General features: G+C 35.4%; 1 protein-coding gene across 3 annotated transcripts in view; it reads right to left on the bottom strand.

Annotated features, from left to right (window-relative positions):
- Positions 1–467, bottom strand: part of LOC126260186 (uncharacterized) — a 296,244-nt gene extending 295,777 nt beyond the window's left edge. Inside the window, exons 1-2 of one of the 3 annotated variants that reach the window (XM_049957462.1) lie at positions 293–467; positions 109–220 (exon numbers count right to left, since the gene is read on the bottom strand). In XM_049957462.1, the coding sequence (XP_049813419.1) occupies positions 109–215 (107 nt within the window). In that variant the 5' untranslated portion in view covers positions 216–220; positions 293–467. The remainder of the gene's footprint in view (positions 1–108; positions 221–292) is intronic. The other 2 variants (XM_049957463.1, XM_049957461.1) reach the window with 2 other exon arrangements.
- Positions 468–18,593: the final 18,126 nt, after the last annotated feature.

Below are 18,593 nucleotides of genomic sequence, written 5' to 3'. Positions count from 1 at the left end.
CTTACTATTAGCCAACCTCAAGCGGGAGTGCTCAAAAGCGACCGTAACAGTAACTGGACTTTCTTCACACGTTGTACAGGGCATAAATCTAAATATTGAGTTTTTCACCTTGCCCACGGTTGCTGGCTATGGTCCATCCTCGCCCCCGGTCCATCGACGTATGTATTGAAAGAGCCATCAGTGAAGTCATGAGACATTGGGTCCCAGTCGTCCATGTCTTCTAGATACGAGAGGGGCAATATTAAAACACTGTATATTAAATTACACAATCTTACTTATGCAGTAAACACACCTGCCTTCGCCACAAAAACAACGTGCAACGAAAAAATAATATTTTACAGGGCCTCCACCACGCCTTACAGCTCACAATTTCTGTTACACATCACCTCAATCTCTATAACACATGTATTTACCACACTTCATGCCGTCAATCTTCCCCGTTTTTCAAACAAGGCAACAACCACTGTCCCCCCCACTCGTTTCGTTGTTCAGGAGGTATACCACAGATTCACCTGCTCTGTGGCACGACCAAAGACATTGAGGCGGTCAGTTCAAATAGTCCGGTTACGCAGCCAACGCGCTTTCAATATTTATTGACAATATTAGTTTGACAGACCTTCAACATATTTAAGCAAGCCACATACCATCAATATTATTGTCAATATGGTCAGCTGGCAAAGCGACTTTACAACGCTAAGGTGCTGAACACCCAAAAGAAAGCGTGTGCCAAAATTATATTGCTGCAAGAACAGAAAATATCGAAAATGAGGTAATTGGTCAGATAATGACGGACAAAGAGGAGCAACTTGTCACGTGTTAACTTACTGACTGAAATCAGAATCACGTTCTGAAAAATTTCATAAACTATTTTTGGACCAGTCCTGGATCGCTGTCGACGAGAATTTAGGAGCAACTTCGAGATTTTTGGTGACATGGAGGTCAATTGAATCCTTAAAGTTTACTTCTGTAATATCAACAAACACATTAAATAAAATTGTATGGAAAGCGGAGAAACAATTATATTTGTCTGACAGGGATATGCTCATGTAACTAATGTAAAAGATTTTTTACGCTTTGTGATAATTTGATAAAACTGTTTTGCATTTTGCAGACCTCTTACTACTCATTGCAGATATACGAGGCATTTTTAGAAGTGGAAGACTTTTTCCAAACAGCTATGTAATCAACCAACCTATAGGCCTACTACATTTTCAAATTCATAAAGTCAGTAGTTTCACAGAGAATCCTCTGATGACTACAATAAATTGGAATATCCTATGATTACCCTTGCATAAGCTTATTAATATTTTTTGTGTTAAAAGACCACTTAAAAATTCAATATGGGGTAGGATACGGTCAAACAATGTATACTAAAACCATGTGGATGGTTCGTGAAGCCAAATCATCAATATTTGACCTCACATGATCAGCAAGTACTGGCAATACTGAGAATATTTTGAGGGCCATTAGTGCTGCTCATCAATATTTTTGGTACTGACAACACGTCAATATACGCCATGGTCAGCAGATATATCGACTGTTTGACACTATTATAGTTAGTTGGTTGCGTGTTCCATTGACCAATCACACGGTACGGTTCCCATTGTGATCTGGAACTTGCTAAGTGCACAAGAAATGCACATGTGAAACAAGATTTTTAAAATATATATATATATATATATATATATATATATATATATATATATATATATATATATATTGACTATATATATTAAAAATCTTGTTTCACATGTGCATTTCTTGTGCACTTAGCATACAGAGTTAAAGATTAATATTTCTATTATTTATCCCAGTCCCTTAATTGGCACAAAATCCATATACTATATTTATAGATTTATTTATTCCTATTCAAGAATTCATCTATGGTATAGAAGGAGGTATGATTTCAATTTATTTTTTAAGCTATTACTGCTGTCTGTCAGACATTTTATTTCATCTGGTAATTTGTCGAAAATTTTTATAGCAGCATATTTCTCCCCTTTCTGTGCCAAAGATAGGCTCAGTAAAGGATAGTGTAAGAGTTTCTTTTTTCTGATATTATACTCATGAATGTCACTGTTGTTTTTAAACTGGTCCAAGTTGTTGAGAACAAATTTCATTAGTGAGTAAATGTACTGTGAGGTTGTTGTAAGAATTCCCAATCTTTTAAAAAGATGCCTACAAGATGTGCGACTATGAACCCCACACATTATTCTAACCACTTTCTTTTGAGCAGTGAATATTTTTTGTCTAAATGTTGAGTTACCCCAAAATATTATTCTGTATGACATCAGATAGTGAAGAGATGCAAAGTATGTTAGCTTACTAATTTCTATATCCTCAAAACTGACAACTATTCTGATTGCAAAATTTGCTGAATCTAGTCGCTTTAGAAAAACCAATATATAAATTTTCCAATTAAAATTCTCGTCTATATGTACACCCAAAAACTTAGTATGCTCTACCCTGTCTACTGACTTCTGTTGATCTTTGATATTTATTGAAGGAACTGTAGTTTTTGCAGCAGAAAATTGGATGTACAGTGTTTTTTTTAAAGTTTAGTAATTGAACCTCTGAGTGCTGCTAGAAATTAAGGCAGGTTTCCACATCCGTGACTCACTCATATGCACTTTCCCCCACGACCATTAGAGTAAGCCAACATACTTGTGGAAACACATTTGATGTGTAATAAAGGGAGCTGGCTGGATTAAAAAATATTGAAACTCAGAGTGTGAACTTGCTGAGGCTGTATTGCTGCAGAATAGTAAATAATGATAAGGTATTTTTTTATTTCAGTATGGGAATAATAATTGTTTGCTTCTGTCTTTGAGAGTAAATATTTCTGCGAATTGGATATTTATCCCTGACACAGAGACAAAATACTCCTTTCCTTCATTAAAATCATATGTAAATATAACACTGTTCGCATTGACGCTATCATTGAGTAATGCACAATAGTACAATGTTTGGTTACGAAATTAAATACAGTACCAGTAAAACAAACGAATATCTACAGCATCTGTGACCTATCACAACAATGGCTAGCTTCTGATGCACCTTCAGTGTCATTGGCTAGCTCTGAAAATAAAAACAAAGCAGAACTGTTGCGACAAAAACCTTGTCTTCTGATGCACCTTCAGTGTGTTGTAGATAATAGAAAAATTTAGAAATATTGCTTTTCAGAATGCAATACATATACTAGAGTGACTTCAGTTGCCAGACTTTGCAATGTTACTTGTAATTTAATGCGAGTTGGCGCGACATCTTGCACAAGTGTATTAGACTTTTTGCAGAGCCAGAAATGAGCCTCAAAAAGACTTCAAAATTAATTTTACTAATTTGAAAATGATTTTCGAACGAAACATCATCCAAGATAGATAACTCCTTTACTAGCATGTTGGATATTCCTAAACGATGCCTTCGAGGTGTTCAGTTCTGCACTCAATGATTTTGTGTTGTTTTTTCATTAATGTCACTATAAACTCTTCAGCTGAAAGCAGCTAACTCCAGTACCAATAATTTCATCTGTCGCCATTTTGAAAGTCGCGTAAATAGTGTTTCCAGCTTCAAGGTGTGGAAACACTAAATGCATGTAAATGTCGTGGTGATGGGATGCACATGTAAGAAATTCATTCCTGTGGAAATTCGGTTTATTGGATGCTCCAAAACCATTCCTAAGAGATTCCATTGTCCGTACGCAACATTTGTGTGTCCCACTTTTGTAGGTGAACATCACTATAAGCTCTTCAGCCAATGGTTGCTTAACTTCTGTAAATTAACTTCGCTTGTTGCCTTCTTGATAGTCGCGTAAGTGCTGTTTCCTACTTCTTCTTGTGGAAACGCTAAGGTGCATGTAAGTGTAATGGTGGGAGAATGCACATGTAAGAAATTCACGTCTGCGTAAACCCTGCTTCATTCTCTATATTAGTTTGAGGCTGACACCGCCATGTTAGAAGGCCCTAAACAGTAGCAGACTGTGGCTTACAATTTCTTCTTGTTTTTAATTTCCATCATGCATCAGTCGTTTTAAACTGCAGAAGTTAAAGAGCTTTCGTGAATAACACTGGCATTTTAAGACTTTTTCTGGTTTTAAAGGCATATTTGGTCCAGTAATGCAATGCATTTAGCCTCTTTAATGTAAGTTTCTTTTTGTTACACCTTTCAAGCCAAGGTGTGAAGTGTGTGATATGAAGAGACTGCTTCGTGGTTCAGCATTTTCCTTAACGTGGAATCACGAATCTAATTTTCCATCCATGCCCTATTCTTGAAAATGCTGAAAACATATATTGCCATGCCTGATCGGTTTGCAACATTTCCTTCTCGTAACTTTCACCAGAGTGCTCTTGAGCTGCATTGATAGGAAATCTATGGTCAAATTACAGAAACAAAACCAAATAAAAAATAAAAGCATTACAGCAAAAAACTAAAATTCACGCATTTATAAGGAAAGATCACTTGAAAGAGTCATGTAAGAATTAAATATGATATTTTTTAGCTTTAGGTTACAATCAGAACAACTAATAACACCTGTAAGTGATGCAAGCTAGCATTTTTTATCAAGACACTTCCAACAGAAGCTCACTCACTCATTTCTCTCACTCATTCACCAACTCACAAAACTTTCCTAGATCCTATAGAATGTAGTTACTATATTCCATTTTTTTAGGTTTGACTCACTTATTTTCATTAAAAACATATTTTTTAATAAATTACATAGAAGATTAATACAAATTAATATTTTGTCTTGTCACTTTCACTTATTATAAAAAATAATTTTTTCATGCAAAAGGTGTACAAAAGGAAATAAATTTAATATTTTTTATGAAATATGAATATAAGAAGAAAAATTAATACATTCTCACAAAGAATAATTCATATCAAAATTTTATGGCTCAAGAGTTCACTGTATTTTTTTTTTATAAAAGGTGAATGTAAGGAAATAAATAAAAACACAATACAATTTCGAGTTGAAATTTTGCACTCAAAGCACAATTCTTTTCAGCAAAACTCCCTGTCTTGTATGGAGAAGCTGTGAGCGACACTACCCAGGATTTTTTAAATGAACTCAGTATTCTGCAAGACTCGAACCATTTAATGTCACTAGTAAATATTACATGGTTTGAATCACATTCGCCTAACCTGATGAGCTACCAACCTTAGGCAATTTACAAAGCTTTAATTTGTTATCACATTCACAGCGGGTCGCTGTTAATGTGGCTGCACACTGCCAGCATCGGTGCTATGGTTATCTCATTTCCTCTCTCGCTCACAATGAGGACATCACTGTCCTCGCTTTACTAGCACTGACTGATTCACAAGTGCATAGTATCCTAATGGATCGATATATGTTAATTCCTTAACCAAATATTAAACGATTTTAAAAACTGAAGATGTTAACACAATTTATACAAAAAGGATTATTAAAATTTTAACTTTATATTCTGTGCTGTGTCCCATATGTCAGATTCTTTTCACCAAATATATGCAAGTCTGTCATTCAGAATTTTATCATTGAAAGTTGCACAAAGTTTCATAATTGTCTTTTGACTTGCAACAATATTTTTTCTACATGTAATGTTAATCACACAGATAGGATAGATCGATATGAAATTATATGGAGTTATGTCAGTGTCTGATTTGAGTAGTGTAACTCGTCAAATAATAAGAAATGCATCATATACTTTGACAGAATTAGTGGGAGGATTACTATCCCACATCTCCTGTGGGAAAAATTCGTTTCTTCGATTTTTCAAGTATGTATTCTGTAGGTTATCGTGGTAGAATAATGAAGAGTCAAGTAACTGATTATTTTTACGATTTATCTGAAATGTAACAGATACAAAATATAGCATATCAGAATCTGCAGAGGTATAATAATTTGTGATATCTAAGTCAAAATTCTTCTTTCCACTTAATCGTGCAAATCCGACAGTTCGTAGTTCATAAAAAGATTTGGGAATATTTGGATTTTTCAGAATATTTTCTCTTTGTTCTAGCTCGTAACTTGGGTTATATTTAACAACTGGTACACGAATTTCCATCGATTCTACTATAACATTTCATTTCTTAGAAAGGGTATCTTTAATTTCAAATCCAGCATCATTTTTATCTGGTCATCTTAGAACTGCATCTCCAGAATTAGAAGATCTTGTAAAAATTGCTGCGAAATCTCCTTCACACATAATATCTTCATAATCTTTAAAAAATCCACCAAGCAGTCCAAGTGTATAAATTACCTCAATCTTCTTACTCCTTATTTTTCCATTATTAAGAATATGTCCTTCCAAGTTTATTTTATCAGGAAGAGAAGACAAATTAAACAAAACTGATGAAGAACTAATTCTTTTCTAGATAAAATATTATTTCCCTTCTGTATGGTTATAAAATCAGTTTTGCCACATAATTATCGATTAATTTATTTATTGGATTTTCCATCATATGTTTGATACTCTGATTCTGATCCATCAAGATTAGCTACAACAGTTCTGAGGTTCATGTATAACTGTGCAAGACTAGGATGAAGCCAATGATCACCAATATTTGTTTCAAACTCTGTATCCTTGTTGGGTGTAGTAAAAATTGTTTTTGGTTTTCTCATTCACAGGAAATGAGTAAAACTGATAACTCTCGATTTTGTTCATTATTTATAAGGATAAATTTTACTAGGACATTTCTAAAACAGCTGTTACACAAGCATCATTAAAGTCAATCAAATTGTAATTTTTGTCAGTTATAGTTATTTCCAAATCTTGACTAGGATCAAAAATAGGAATATTTACAGGATAATGGCGTTCATGAATTGTTGGTGCACCAAATTCTGCATTAGGCTTGAATGAAGCAATAATATTAGTTTCTCTATGAAAACGACCCATATGCTTTACAAACATTCCATCAACTAGGTGAAAATTTATATTAATTAATTCCAACAGAAAATTTTAGGAACACTGTTATCATCAGTCATTTTGTTGGCTTCAACAGTTTGTCCACTAATCCAAGCGCACTTCCAATACTATCTTTTATATCTATATGCAATTTAACTTCACTTTCAGTAGTAATTCTATTTAAAATTTCATCTGCTTTTAAGTACAAATAAATTATTCTAATTTTTTAAACCATACTGACCAACAGGAATTTCTATCATTTCTCCATCGCAATATAGGTTACTATTTTCCGATGTAATATTAGGATGTAAAAAAGTAGTATAAGTGCTACATTTTTATAAATTTCTCATATAGGTACATTCGAACTTCTTTTGTGAACAGATGACTTACCACTAAGTGAAATAATCTACTGTGACAACTCAAGCAGTCTTGATTGCATTCCATATACTACAAAAAAATTATTAATAAATGAATACTGACTGAAAACCAAATATAAGAATTCCAGAAAAGAAATCAAAAAATAAACATGGTAAACGTTTGCCCTGTTCCATTTGGTGTGTAATAATAGGACCAAGTGGCTGTGGGAAAATACATTAGTGATTGACAGTTATGTTCTAGCTCCAGGCTGGTTGAATTAGAATAAAATTAATAATTTGTATGTTTACTCCAAAAGTTTAGATCAACCAAAACAATCAGAATTTATAAAATGTGTAAAAAAAGAAGACAAACACAATTAGAAGATAACTAATTTTATCGAAAATAATGATGATATTATACCACTAAACCAATGCCAAGAAAATTCCCTAGTAGTTTTTGATGATTTCATTCTTGAAAATCGAGATTTAGATTAGAATATTTTACTAGAGATAGTCATAAAGGAATAATTGCTTTTACTTGGCACAATCTTACTTGAAGTTATCAAAACCATCAGAGATAACCTAAATTTTTAAAATATTTTCAGACAAGATGACACAAATTTAGGTCACATTTATCAAGAGTGAATTAAATTTTGATGGTTTTCAAGAAACATGTATTAAATTGAAACGTCCCCTTTGTACAATTATACAGGACTGTGCTTAACCTGACACACAATATTTTTAGCGCAACGCAATCTGACTTTCAAAAATCGCTACAAAAGAATGGCCCTGACTAACATTAAACTATACCTTTCACAAATCACTTACCTCACAAAAATCTTCGTTGCTCGAACTACTGCAATACAGCAAGCGCCACTATTGCCAGCTAAATAAAAGATTCAAACTACTGAAGGCACTAACTACTGATAGGCATAGTTAGCAAATGAAAGATTTTGATAGAGAACAAACAATATATTTACCTTAATAGTGTTGAAAAATCATAATATATATAGGAGTTCATGATATCCAGTATTACAAATTTCAAAACTCCGCCATCTCTCTCCCCACATCCACCACTGCTGGCGGCTCACCTCCAACCGTGCCACGCTACGCACTGTTAACATCCAGCTGCCCAACACTACAATGGCAGACAACGATGCAAACTAGCCACAGACTGCACACAGCACAGCCAGTGATTTTCATACAGAGCGCTACGTAACGTTGTCAATGAGAAAACATAAACAGCCTACTTACATAGCCCCCATGCTCCCCACAAAAAATTTTACAAATTGTTTTGGGCACTGGCAAATACAGATTTGAAAAATTTTTTCATTATTACAGTAAGAAAGATATCAAATGCACACACTTCGTGATACAATGTTGGTCAAAAGCTAAAATTTTTTTACTGTCCATAAAGACAGTCCTGATCGTTCATCACAGTAAAATAGCAGTGTTTTTTTCAAAGTCTGAGCAGCAAAAGAAAATGCACACGGAAGTAGTGGATTTCCATGCAATCTTGAAGAAGTAGTGTTGTCCATCCAACGGAAAGACAGTGCTGACTCTTGACATGCAGACAGGTATTGGTCCACAACAGAGCAAATCCACAGCAGAGTCAGTCGAAATTTTGAAGAATATTGGTAGGTAGGTCATCACAGAGTAGACCCACTGTAGTCCTGGTAGAGATTGCGGTATTGGTGGGCCACCAGAGGTGTAGACCCACTGTAGTCCTTGTAGAAATAATGGTTCTGGTGAGTCAGCAAAGATGCAGACCCACTGTAGTCCTTGTAGAGATGGCCAGCAGCCATCTGTTGTGACTGTGCAGGTGTCCCCTTTGTACAATTATACAGGACTGTGCTTAACCTGACACACAATATTTTTAGCGCAACGCAATCTGACTTTCAAAAATCCCTACAAAAGAATGGCCCTGACTAACATTAAACTATACCTTTCACAAATCACTTACCTCACAAAAATCTTCGTTGCTCGAACTACTGCAATACAGCGAGCGCCATTACTGCCAGCTAAATAAAAGATTCAAACTACTGAAGGCACTAAGTACTGATAGGCATAGATAGCAAATGAAAGATTTTGATAAAGAACAATCAATGTATTTACCTTAATAGTGTTGAAAAATCATAATATACATAGCAGTTCATGATATCCAGTATTACAAATTTCAAAACTCCGCCATCTCTCTCCCCACATCCACCACCGCTGGCGGCTCACCTACAACCGTGCCACGCTACGCGCTGTTAACATCCAGCTGCCCAACACTACAATGGCAGACAACGATGCAAACTAGCCACAGACTGCACACAGCACAGCCAGTGATTTTCATACAGAGCGCTACGTAACATTGCCAATAAGAAAACATAAACAGCCTACTTACAAAATGTTGGAAAGACCAGTTTGGATTTGTTACAATAGACATGACTAGAAAACAAATGAAGCTGAGTTCAGAAGTAAAATATAGAGTTTCATAACAAAACAAGGGTAACAAAAACATTAAAAGTTAAAAATAGTTGCTTAATTTAAAAATAATTGATTAATGATTTTTTATCTCCAATAAATTTTTGCAAAATACGACCGAAAACTTGTTAAAAAAGGAAAATGAAATAAAAAGAAAGCTGAAGAATTTAAAGAACCAAGAACAGAATATGAAAAATATAAAAACGAAGATCAACCTGTTATAGTAGCAATCGAACAAGTTAAACAAGGAGTCGAAGGTTTAGGTGATAATTTACTGAAAGATACTGAAGAAAACAGGGAGATTGAAAAACAAATGGTTCCTTATCACCATAAAGAAATTTCTGATATGTTTCATATTTCCAACCTGTTATGGTAGCAATCGAACAAGTTAAACAAGGAGTCAAAGGTTTAGGTGATAATGTACTGAAAGTTACTGAAGAAAACAGAGAGACTGAAAAACAAATGGTTCCTTATCACCATAAAGAAAATTCTGATATGTTTCATATTTCGTCAACACAATGAGAATCTTCATTGGAGAAAATATTTATTTCATACTGAAAGTCCATCACCACAAGTAGGAAAACATCTTGAAGAAGTGCTGAAAAAGGTAGAATAAATGGAGAAAGAAAAACGAATGTTACCTAAAACTACCTATATTGCTCCAATAACATTTAAATGTATTGCTTCTTTCAATGATAAAGTTTTTGGTTTGCTTTTTGGTAATGGTAAACATTATATTGGGGATTCTCAAGTTACATTTAACAATGATTACATTTTAACCAAAGGTAAAAATTACAAAACAACTGAGGATTTAATGAAACTCTTGACTAAAAATAATGTTGAAGAATAATATGATGAGGATGCTTTAAATAACTATAAACATGTTAATGTCACCAAATACTATTTTTCAAACTGAAGTCCATAGTACTATTTTCCTAAATCAAGTAGGAGTGAGAAATGTAATTCATTAATCACTCTAATATGATCAAACATAAGAAAATCAACAAGGCCAAAATGAAACTGGACGAAGTTTTTAACAAGACATATTCAGAAAAAGAAATCGAATATGTTTGGATGAATTATGTTAGAGATTTAAGGGACTGATTATTAGTAATTCATGGAGAAGCAGCAGCCGAAAATAAAAACTACCATAATGAAAAGTTGCAATAATAAAAAATGTTAACAGATGAATTTTTTGACTTCATTACTAAAACCCAAAAGGTATATTGTATTTAATGAGATTTATGTATAATTTACGATATACCTTTTCGAAAAGTGAAAAATATGGGAACAGTTTAGTAAATTCGGCTTTAAATAATTTGCCTGTGCCCGAGGTGTAACTACCAGGATATTCATACTGTAGACCTTCCACTAAGCTAGAAGAAAGACTAGCTCTTGGTGATCTAGAAATAAATACTTTAGATGAAGCATGCAAACAACATGGGATATTGCATACTGAGATCATAAAAATTTAGAATCTAGACATAGAGCTGATAAAGAATTTCAAAACAGAAAGTATGCTAGGGATGCTTAGTCTGTAGAAAAAGTAGAAGCAACAGCAATTACAAGAATAATCTATGGAAAACGAAATTAAGGTATGGGTATTGAACTAGACGAAACTGGATGGGGTCTGTAAAAATTATTAATCCTTATAAAATTTTTATCAACAGAAATTAATAATTTTGGCATTGATTATACTTTGCTACCAAGTGGCAACACTAAAGTAAAATAAATTAATGTAAAAGCTAGTATTATACCAGTAAGTATCGGTCAATTTTTAACTGATGCACAACCGAGAAAAACATAAGTTAATAACAGTTAATTCATAACATTAAGAAAATCTGTTTTGGAAAAAAAGACAGAATGTCTATCAAAAAAGAAAGAAGGTTCAGATGTATTTCTTCCATTACTATTAGCTGCATTACCAGTCTAACAACTGTTGGTTCATTAGCTGTTGGGCAGCTGTTGTTGCAAATCCAGTCGAAATAAAAAGCGAGTCGATAAAGAATTAGAAGAACAAAAATACCATAATTCAGCAATGGAAACGAAAGGAAGTGGAACAAATAAAATTGCAAAAATGTCATCCAGATGTAAACTAATTCATTACGTAATTTTGATCATGAAAAACTTGCTAAAGAATTGAAAATTCAGATTTCATGGAGTATACATGATTGGTCTAGATAAACTTGCTAAGGAAAAAATTTTTCATTGAGTATATATGATTGATGAATTACATGTTGTTGTTGTTGTTGTTGTGGTCTTCAGTCCTGAGACTGGTTTGATGCAGCTCTCCATGCTACTCTATCCTGTGCAAGCTTCTTCATCTCCCAGTACCTACTGCAACCTACATCCTTCTGAATCTGCTTAGTGTATTCATCTCTTGGTCTCCCTCTACGATTTTTACCCTCCACGCTGCCCTCCAATGCTAAATTTGTGATCCCATGATGCCTCAAAACATGTCCTACCAACCGATCCCTTCTTCTAGTCAAGTTGTGCCACAAACTTCTCTTCTCCCCAATCCTATTCAATACCTCCTCATTAGTTACGTGATCTACCCACCTTATCTTCAGCATTCTTCTGTAGCACCACATTTCGAAAGCTTCTATTCTCTTCTTGTCCAAACTAGTTATCGTCCACGTCTCACTTCCATACATGGCTACACTCCATACAAATACTTTCAGAAACGACTTCCTGACACCTAAATCTATACTCGATGTTAACAAATTTCTCTTCTTGAGAAACGCTCTCCTTGCCATTGCCAGTCTACATTTTATATCCTCTCTACTTCGACCATCATCGGTTATTTTACTCCCTAAATAGCAAAACTCCTTTACTACTTTAAGTGTCTCATTTCCTAATCTAATTCCCTCAGCATCACCCGACTTAATTCGACCACATTCCATTATCCTTGTTTTGCTTTTGTTGATGTTCATCTTATATCCTCCTTTCAAGACACTGTCCATTCCGTTCAACTGCTCTTCCAAGTCCTTTGCTGTCTCTGACAGAATTACAATGTCATCGGCGAACCTCAAAGTTTTTACTTCTACTCCATGAATTTTAATACCTACTCCGAATTTTTCTTTTGTTTCCTTTACTGCTTGCTCAATATACAGATTGAATAACATCGGGGAGAGGCTACAACCCTGTCTCACTCCTTTCCCAACCACTGCTTCCCTTTCATGCCCCTCGACTCTTATAACTGCCATCTGGTTTCTGTACAAATTGTAAATAGCCTTTCGCTCCCTGTATTTTACCCCTGCCACCTTCAGAATTTGAAAGAGAGTATTCCAGTCAACATTGTCAAAAGCTTTCTCTAAGTCTACAAATGCTAGAAACGTAGGTTTGCCTTTTCTTAATCTTTCTTCCAAGATAAGTCGTAAGGTCAGTATTGCCTCACGTGTTCCAACATTTCTACGGAATCCAAACTGATCTTCCCCGAGGTCAGCTTCTACCAGTTTTTCCATTTGTCTGTAAAGAATTCGCGTTAGTATTTTGCAGCTGTGACTTATTAAACTGATAGTTCGGTAATTTTCACATCTGTCAACACCTGCTTTCTTTGGGATTGCAATTATTATATTCTTCTTGAAGTCTGAGGGTATTTCGCCTGTCTCATACATCGTGCTCACCAGATGGTAGAGTTTTGTCATGACTGGCTCTCCCGAGGCTATCAGTAGTTCTAATGGAATGTTGTCTACTCCCGGGGCCTTGTTTTGACTCAGGTCTTTCAGTGCTCTGTCAAACTCTTCACGCAGTATCTTATCTCCCATTTCGTCTTCATCTACATCCTCTTCCATTTCCATAATATTGTCCTCAAGTACATCGCCCTTGTATAAAGCCTCTATATACTCCTTCCACCTTTCTGCCTTCCCTTCTTTGCTTAGAACTTGGTTGCCATCTGAGCTCTTGATATTCATACAAGTGGTTCTCTTCTCTCCAAAGGTCTCTTTAATTTTCCTGTAGGCAGTATCTATCTTACCCCTAGTGAGACAAGCCTCTACATCCTTACATTTGTCCTCTAGCCATCTGTGCTTAGCCATTTTGCACTTCCTGTCGATTTCATTTTTGAGACGTTTGTATACCTTTTTGCCTGCTTCATTTACTGCATTTTTATATTTTCTCCTTTCATCAATTAAATTCAATATTTCTTCTGTTACCCAAGGATTTCTATTAGCCCTCGTCTTTTTACCTACTTGATCGTCTGCTGCCTTCACCACTTCATCCCTCAGAGCTACCCATTCTTCTTCTACTGTATTTCTTTCCCCCATTCCTGTCAATTGTTCCCTTATGCTCTCCCTGAAACTCTCTACAACCTCTGGTTCTTTCAGTTTATCCAGGTCCCATCTCCTTAAATTCCCACCTTTTTGCAGTTTCTTCAGTTTCAATCTGCAGTTCATAACCAATAGATTGTGGTCAGAATCCACATCTGTCCCAGGAAATGTCTTACAATTTAAAACCTGGTTCCTAAATCTCTGTCTTACCATTATATAATCTATCTGAAACCTGTCAGTATCTCCAGGCTTCTTCCATGTATACAGCCTCCTTTCATGATTCTTGAACCAAGTGTTAGCTATGATTAAGCTATGCTCTGTGCAAAATTCTACAAGGCGGCTTCCTCTTTCATTCCTTCCCCCCAATCCATATTCACCTACTATGTTTCCTTCTCTCCCTTTTCCTACTGATGAATTCCAGTCACCCATGACTATTAAATTTTCGTCTCCCTTCACTACCTGAATAATTTCTTTTATCTCGTCATACATTTCATCTATTTCTTCATCATCTGCAGAGCTAGTTGGCATATAAACTTGTACTACTGTAGTAGGCATGGGCTTTGTGTCTATCTTGGCCACAATTATGCGTTCACTATGCTGTTTGTAGTAGCTAACCCGCACTCCTATTTTTTTATTCATTATTAAACCTACTCCTGCATTACCCCTATTTGATTTTGTATTTATAACCCTGTAATCACCTGACCAAAAGTCTTGTTCCTCCTGCCACCGAACTTCACTAATTCCCACTATATCTAACTTTAACCTATCCATTTCCCTTTTCAAATTTTCTAACCTACCTGCCCGATTAAGTGATCTGACATTCCACGCTCCGATCCGTAGAACGCCAGTTTTCTTTCTCCTGATAACGACGTCCTCTTGAGTAGTCCCCGCCCGGAGATCCGAATGGGGGACTATTTTACCTCCGGAATATTTTACCCAAGAGGACGCCATCATCATTTAATCATACAGTAGAGCTGGATGTCCTCGGGAAAAATTACGGCTGTAGTTTCCCCTTGCTTTCAGCCGTTCGCAGTACCAGCACAGCAAGGCCGTTTTGGTTAATGTTACAAGGCCAGATCAGTCAATCATCCAGACTGTTGCCCCTGCAACTACTGAAAAGGCTGCTGCCCCTCTTCAGGAACCACATGTTTGTCTGGCCTCTCAATAGATACCCCTCCATTGTGGTTGCACCTACGGTACGGCCATCTGTATCGCTGAGGCACGCAAGCCTCCCCACCAACAGCAAGGTCCATGGTTCATGGGGGGAATGAATTACATAGTGAATCAAAACATTTGAATCTGGAATACTAATTTAGATATGTCTGATCATGTTGGTACTCACTGGGCTTGTTATTATCAATGGAAAAATGTGAAATTTGTTTTTGATTCATGTGGAAGAATTATAGCGAAACATCTAGTTAACTATTGGCAAAAAGTTATCTATAATACAATATTGAGAGAATACAAAACTTTGATGAAGTAATTTGTAGTCATTCGTGTCCATTTTTTTAAACTGTGTTCAATTAACTATGAATTTAATGATATATTGAATCTAATAAAGGAACATTTTCGGGAAAATTTAATTTTACAGATCATACTCTTTCTGTAGATATTTAACTGTCGCAACAATGAAATTATAATACTGAATTAAGTATAAAAATCAAATTTAACCAGTCAGCTTATTAATGAGTTAGGTAATATTTTAAAACAGTTACAGAACCAAAATCATCAGCAGTTGCAAAAATAAATTATATAATCAAGCAAGTTTGTATTGATGTGAAAGTAATTATTGATGTTAGTAAGAGTAGAGCTACTTTTAGTGGTTAAAGTATAGTATGCTTGAGTAATCGAATCGATAAAAAAGATGTTGTGAATAAACAGTATCTAGTAATGGAATTTAAAAATCTTGTTATGAACGCTGATCACACAAATATTGTAAAACAATAAAAAAGATTTTAAAGACAAGATTGATATACTTAAAGAAATTAATTTAACTAATTACTTTACAAAATATAAAATTAGAAATGCTTTTTCACATTCTATCTCAAAAAGAGATTTTATTCCTAGGTTAAACAAGATAAATAACCTTAAATAAACCCCATGAGCCATAGACATTGCCGTTGATGGGGAGGCTAGCGTGCCTCAGCAATACAGATAGCTGTACCATAGGTGCAACAGCAACGGAGGAGTATCCCTTGAGAGGTCAGACAAATGTGCGGTTCCTGAAGAGGGGCAGCAGCCTTTGCAGTAGTTGCAGGGGCAACAATCTGGATGATTGATTGATCTGACCTTGTAAAACTAACCAAAACGGCCATGCTGTGCTGGTACTGCGAATGCCTGAAAGCAGGAAGAAACTACAGCCATAATTTTTCCCGAGGACATGCAGCTTTACTGTATGGTTAAATGATGATGGCGTCCTATTGGGTAAAATATTCCGGAAGTAAAATATTCCCTCATTCAGATCTCCAGGTGGACATCATTATCAGGAGAAAGAAATCTGGCATTCTATGGATCGGAGTGTGGAATGTCAGATCCCTTAATCGGCAGGTAGGTTTGAAAATTTAAAAAGGGAAATGGATAGGTTAAAGTTAGATATAGTGGGAATTAGCGAATTTCGGTGGCAGGAGGAACAAGACCTTTGGTCAGATGAATACAGGGTTATAAATACAAAATAAAATAGGGGTAATGCAGGTAAGCTACTACAAACAGCATAGTGAACGCATCATTGTGGCTAAGATAGACACGAAGCCCATGCTTACTACAGTAGTACAAGTTTATATGCCAACTAGCTCTGCAGATGACGAAGAAATTGAAGAAACATATGATGAGATAAAAGAAATTATTCAGATAGTGAAGGGGGACATAAATTTAATAGTCATGGGTGACTGCAATTCGATAGTAGGAAAACTAAGACAAGAAAATGTAAAGATGAATATGGATTGGGGGGAAGAACTGAAAGAGGAAACCGCTTGGTAGAATTTAGCACAGAGCATAACTTAATCATAGCTAACACTTGGTTCAAGAATCATAAAAGAAGATTGTATACATGGAAGAAGCCTGGAGATACTGACAGGTTTCAGATAGATTATATAATGGTAAGACAGAGATTTAGGAAACAGGTTTTAAATTGTAAGACATTTCCAGGGCCAGATGTGGACACTGGCCACAATCTACTGGTTATGAACTGTAGATTAAAACTGAAGAAACTGCAAAAAGGTGGGAATTAAAGGAGATGAGACCTGGATAAGCTGACTAAACCAGAGGTTGTACAGAGTTTCAGGGAGAGCATAAGGGAACAATCGACAGGAATGGGGGAAAGAAATCCAGTATAAGAAGAATTGGTAGCTTTGAGGGAAGAAGTAGTGAAAGCAGCAGAGGAACAAGTAGGTACAAAGACGAGGGATAGTAGAAATCCTTGGGTGACAGAAGAAATATTTAATTTAATTGATGAAAGGAGAAAATATAAAAAAGCAGTAAATGAAGCAGAATACAAATGTCTCAAAAATGAGATCGACAGGAAGCGCAAAATGGCTAAGCAGGGATGGCTAGAGGACAAATGTAAGGATGTAGAGGCTTATCTCACTAGGGTAACGCAGACACTGCCTACTGCAAAATTAAAGAGACCTTTGGAGAAAAGAGAACCACTTGCATGAATATCAAGAGCTCAGATGGAAACCTAGGAATTAGATTAGGAAATGAGACACTTAAAGTAGTAAGGGAGTTTTGCTATTTGGGGAGTAAAATAACTGATGACGGTCTAAGTAGGGAGGATATAAAATGTAGACTGTCAATCTCAAGGAAAGCGTTTCTGAAGAAGAGAAATGTGTTAACATCGAGTATAGATTTAAGTGTCAGGAAGTCGTTTCTGAAAGTATTTGTATGGAGTGTAGCCATGTATGGAAGTGAAGCATCCCCCTTGTATAGACACTCTATAAACTCCTTCCGTATTTCTGCTTTCCCTTCTTTGCTTAGAAGTGGGATTAGGTGTTCAGTAAATTTTTTACACTTCAAGCAGTAAATAGGATTCTCCATTTAAGATTTAAATTATTCCACCAAATATAATTTTATTATATCCTTTAATGTTACTGTTATAAATCTTTATTTTCTAAAATTGTTATTTATTCCTTAGCATTAGTTATTTCTTACTAATTATCAAACATACATAACGAAATATCTAAATCATTAAAACATACATCTTTTTCTATGGTTTTGCCAATGACAATAACTTTTTAAAGGTAAATATATCCCAAAAAATAAATTTTTGTCATAAAAGTAAATTCATTAATTTGTTTATCAGATACTTTTTGTTGTTGTTGTGGTCTTCAATCCTGAGACTGGTTTGATGGAGCTCTCCAGGCTACTCTATCATGTGCAAGCTGCTTCATCTCCCAGTATGTACTGCAGCCTACATCCTTCTGAATCTGCTTAGTGTATTCATCTCTAGGTCTCCCTCTACGATTTTTGCCCTCCACACTGCCCTCCAATACTAAATTGGTGATCCCTTGATGCCTCAGAACATGTCCTATCAACCGATCCCTCCTTCTAGTCAAGTTGTGCCACAATCTCCTCTTCACCCCAATTCTGTTCAATACCTCCTCATTAGTTGGGTTATCTACCCA

This window comes from Schistocerca nitens, chromosome 5 (genome assembly GCF_023898315.1).
Source record: "Schistocerca nitens isolate TAMUIC-IGC-003100 chromosome 5, iqSchNite1.1, whole genome shotgun sequence".
In the NCBI taxonomy this organism is placed as follows: domain Eukaryota; kingdom Metazoa; phylum Arthropoda; class Insecta; order Orthoptera; family Acrididae; genus Schistocerca; species Schistocerca nitens.
The sequence above is the reverse complement of the archived record's forward strand: the minus strand, read 5'-3'. Positions and strand labels throughout refer to the sequence as shown.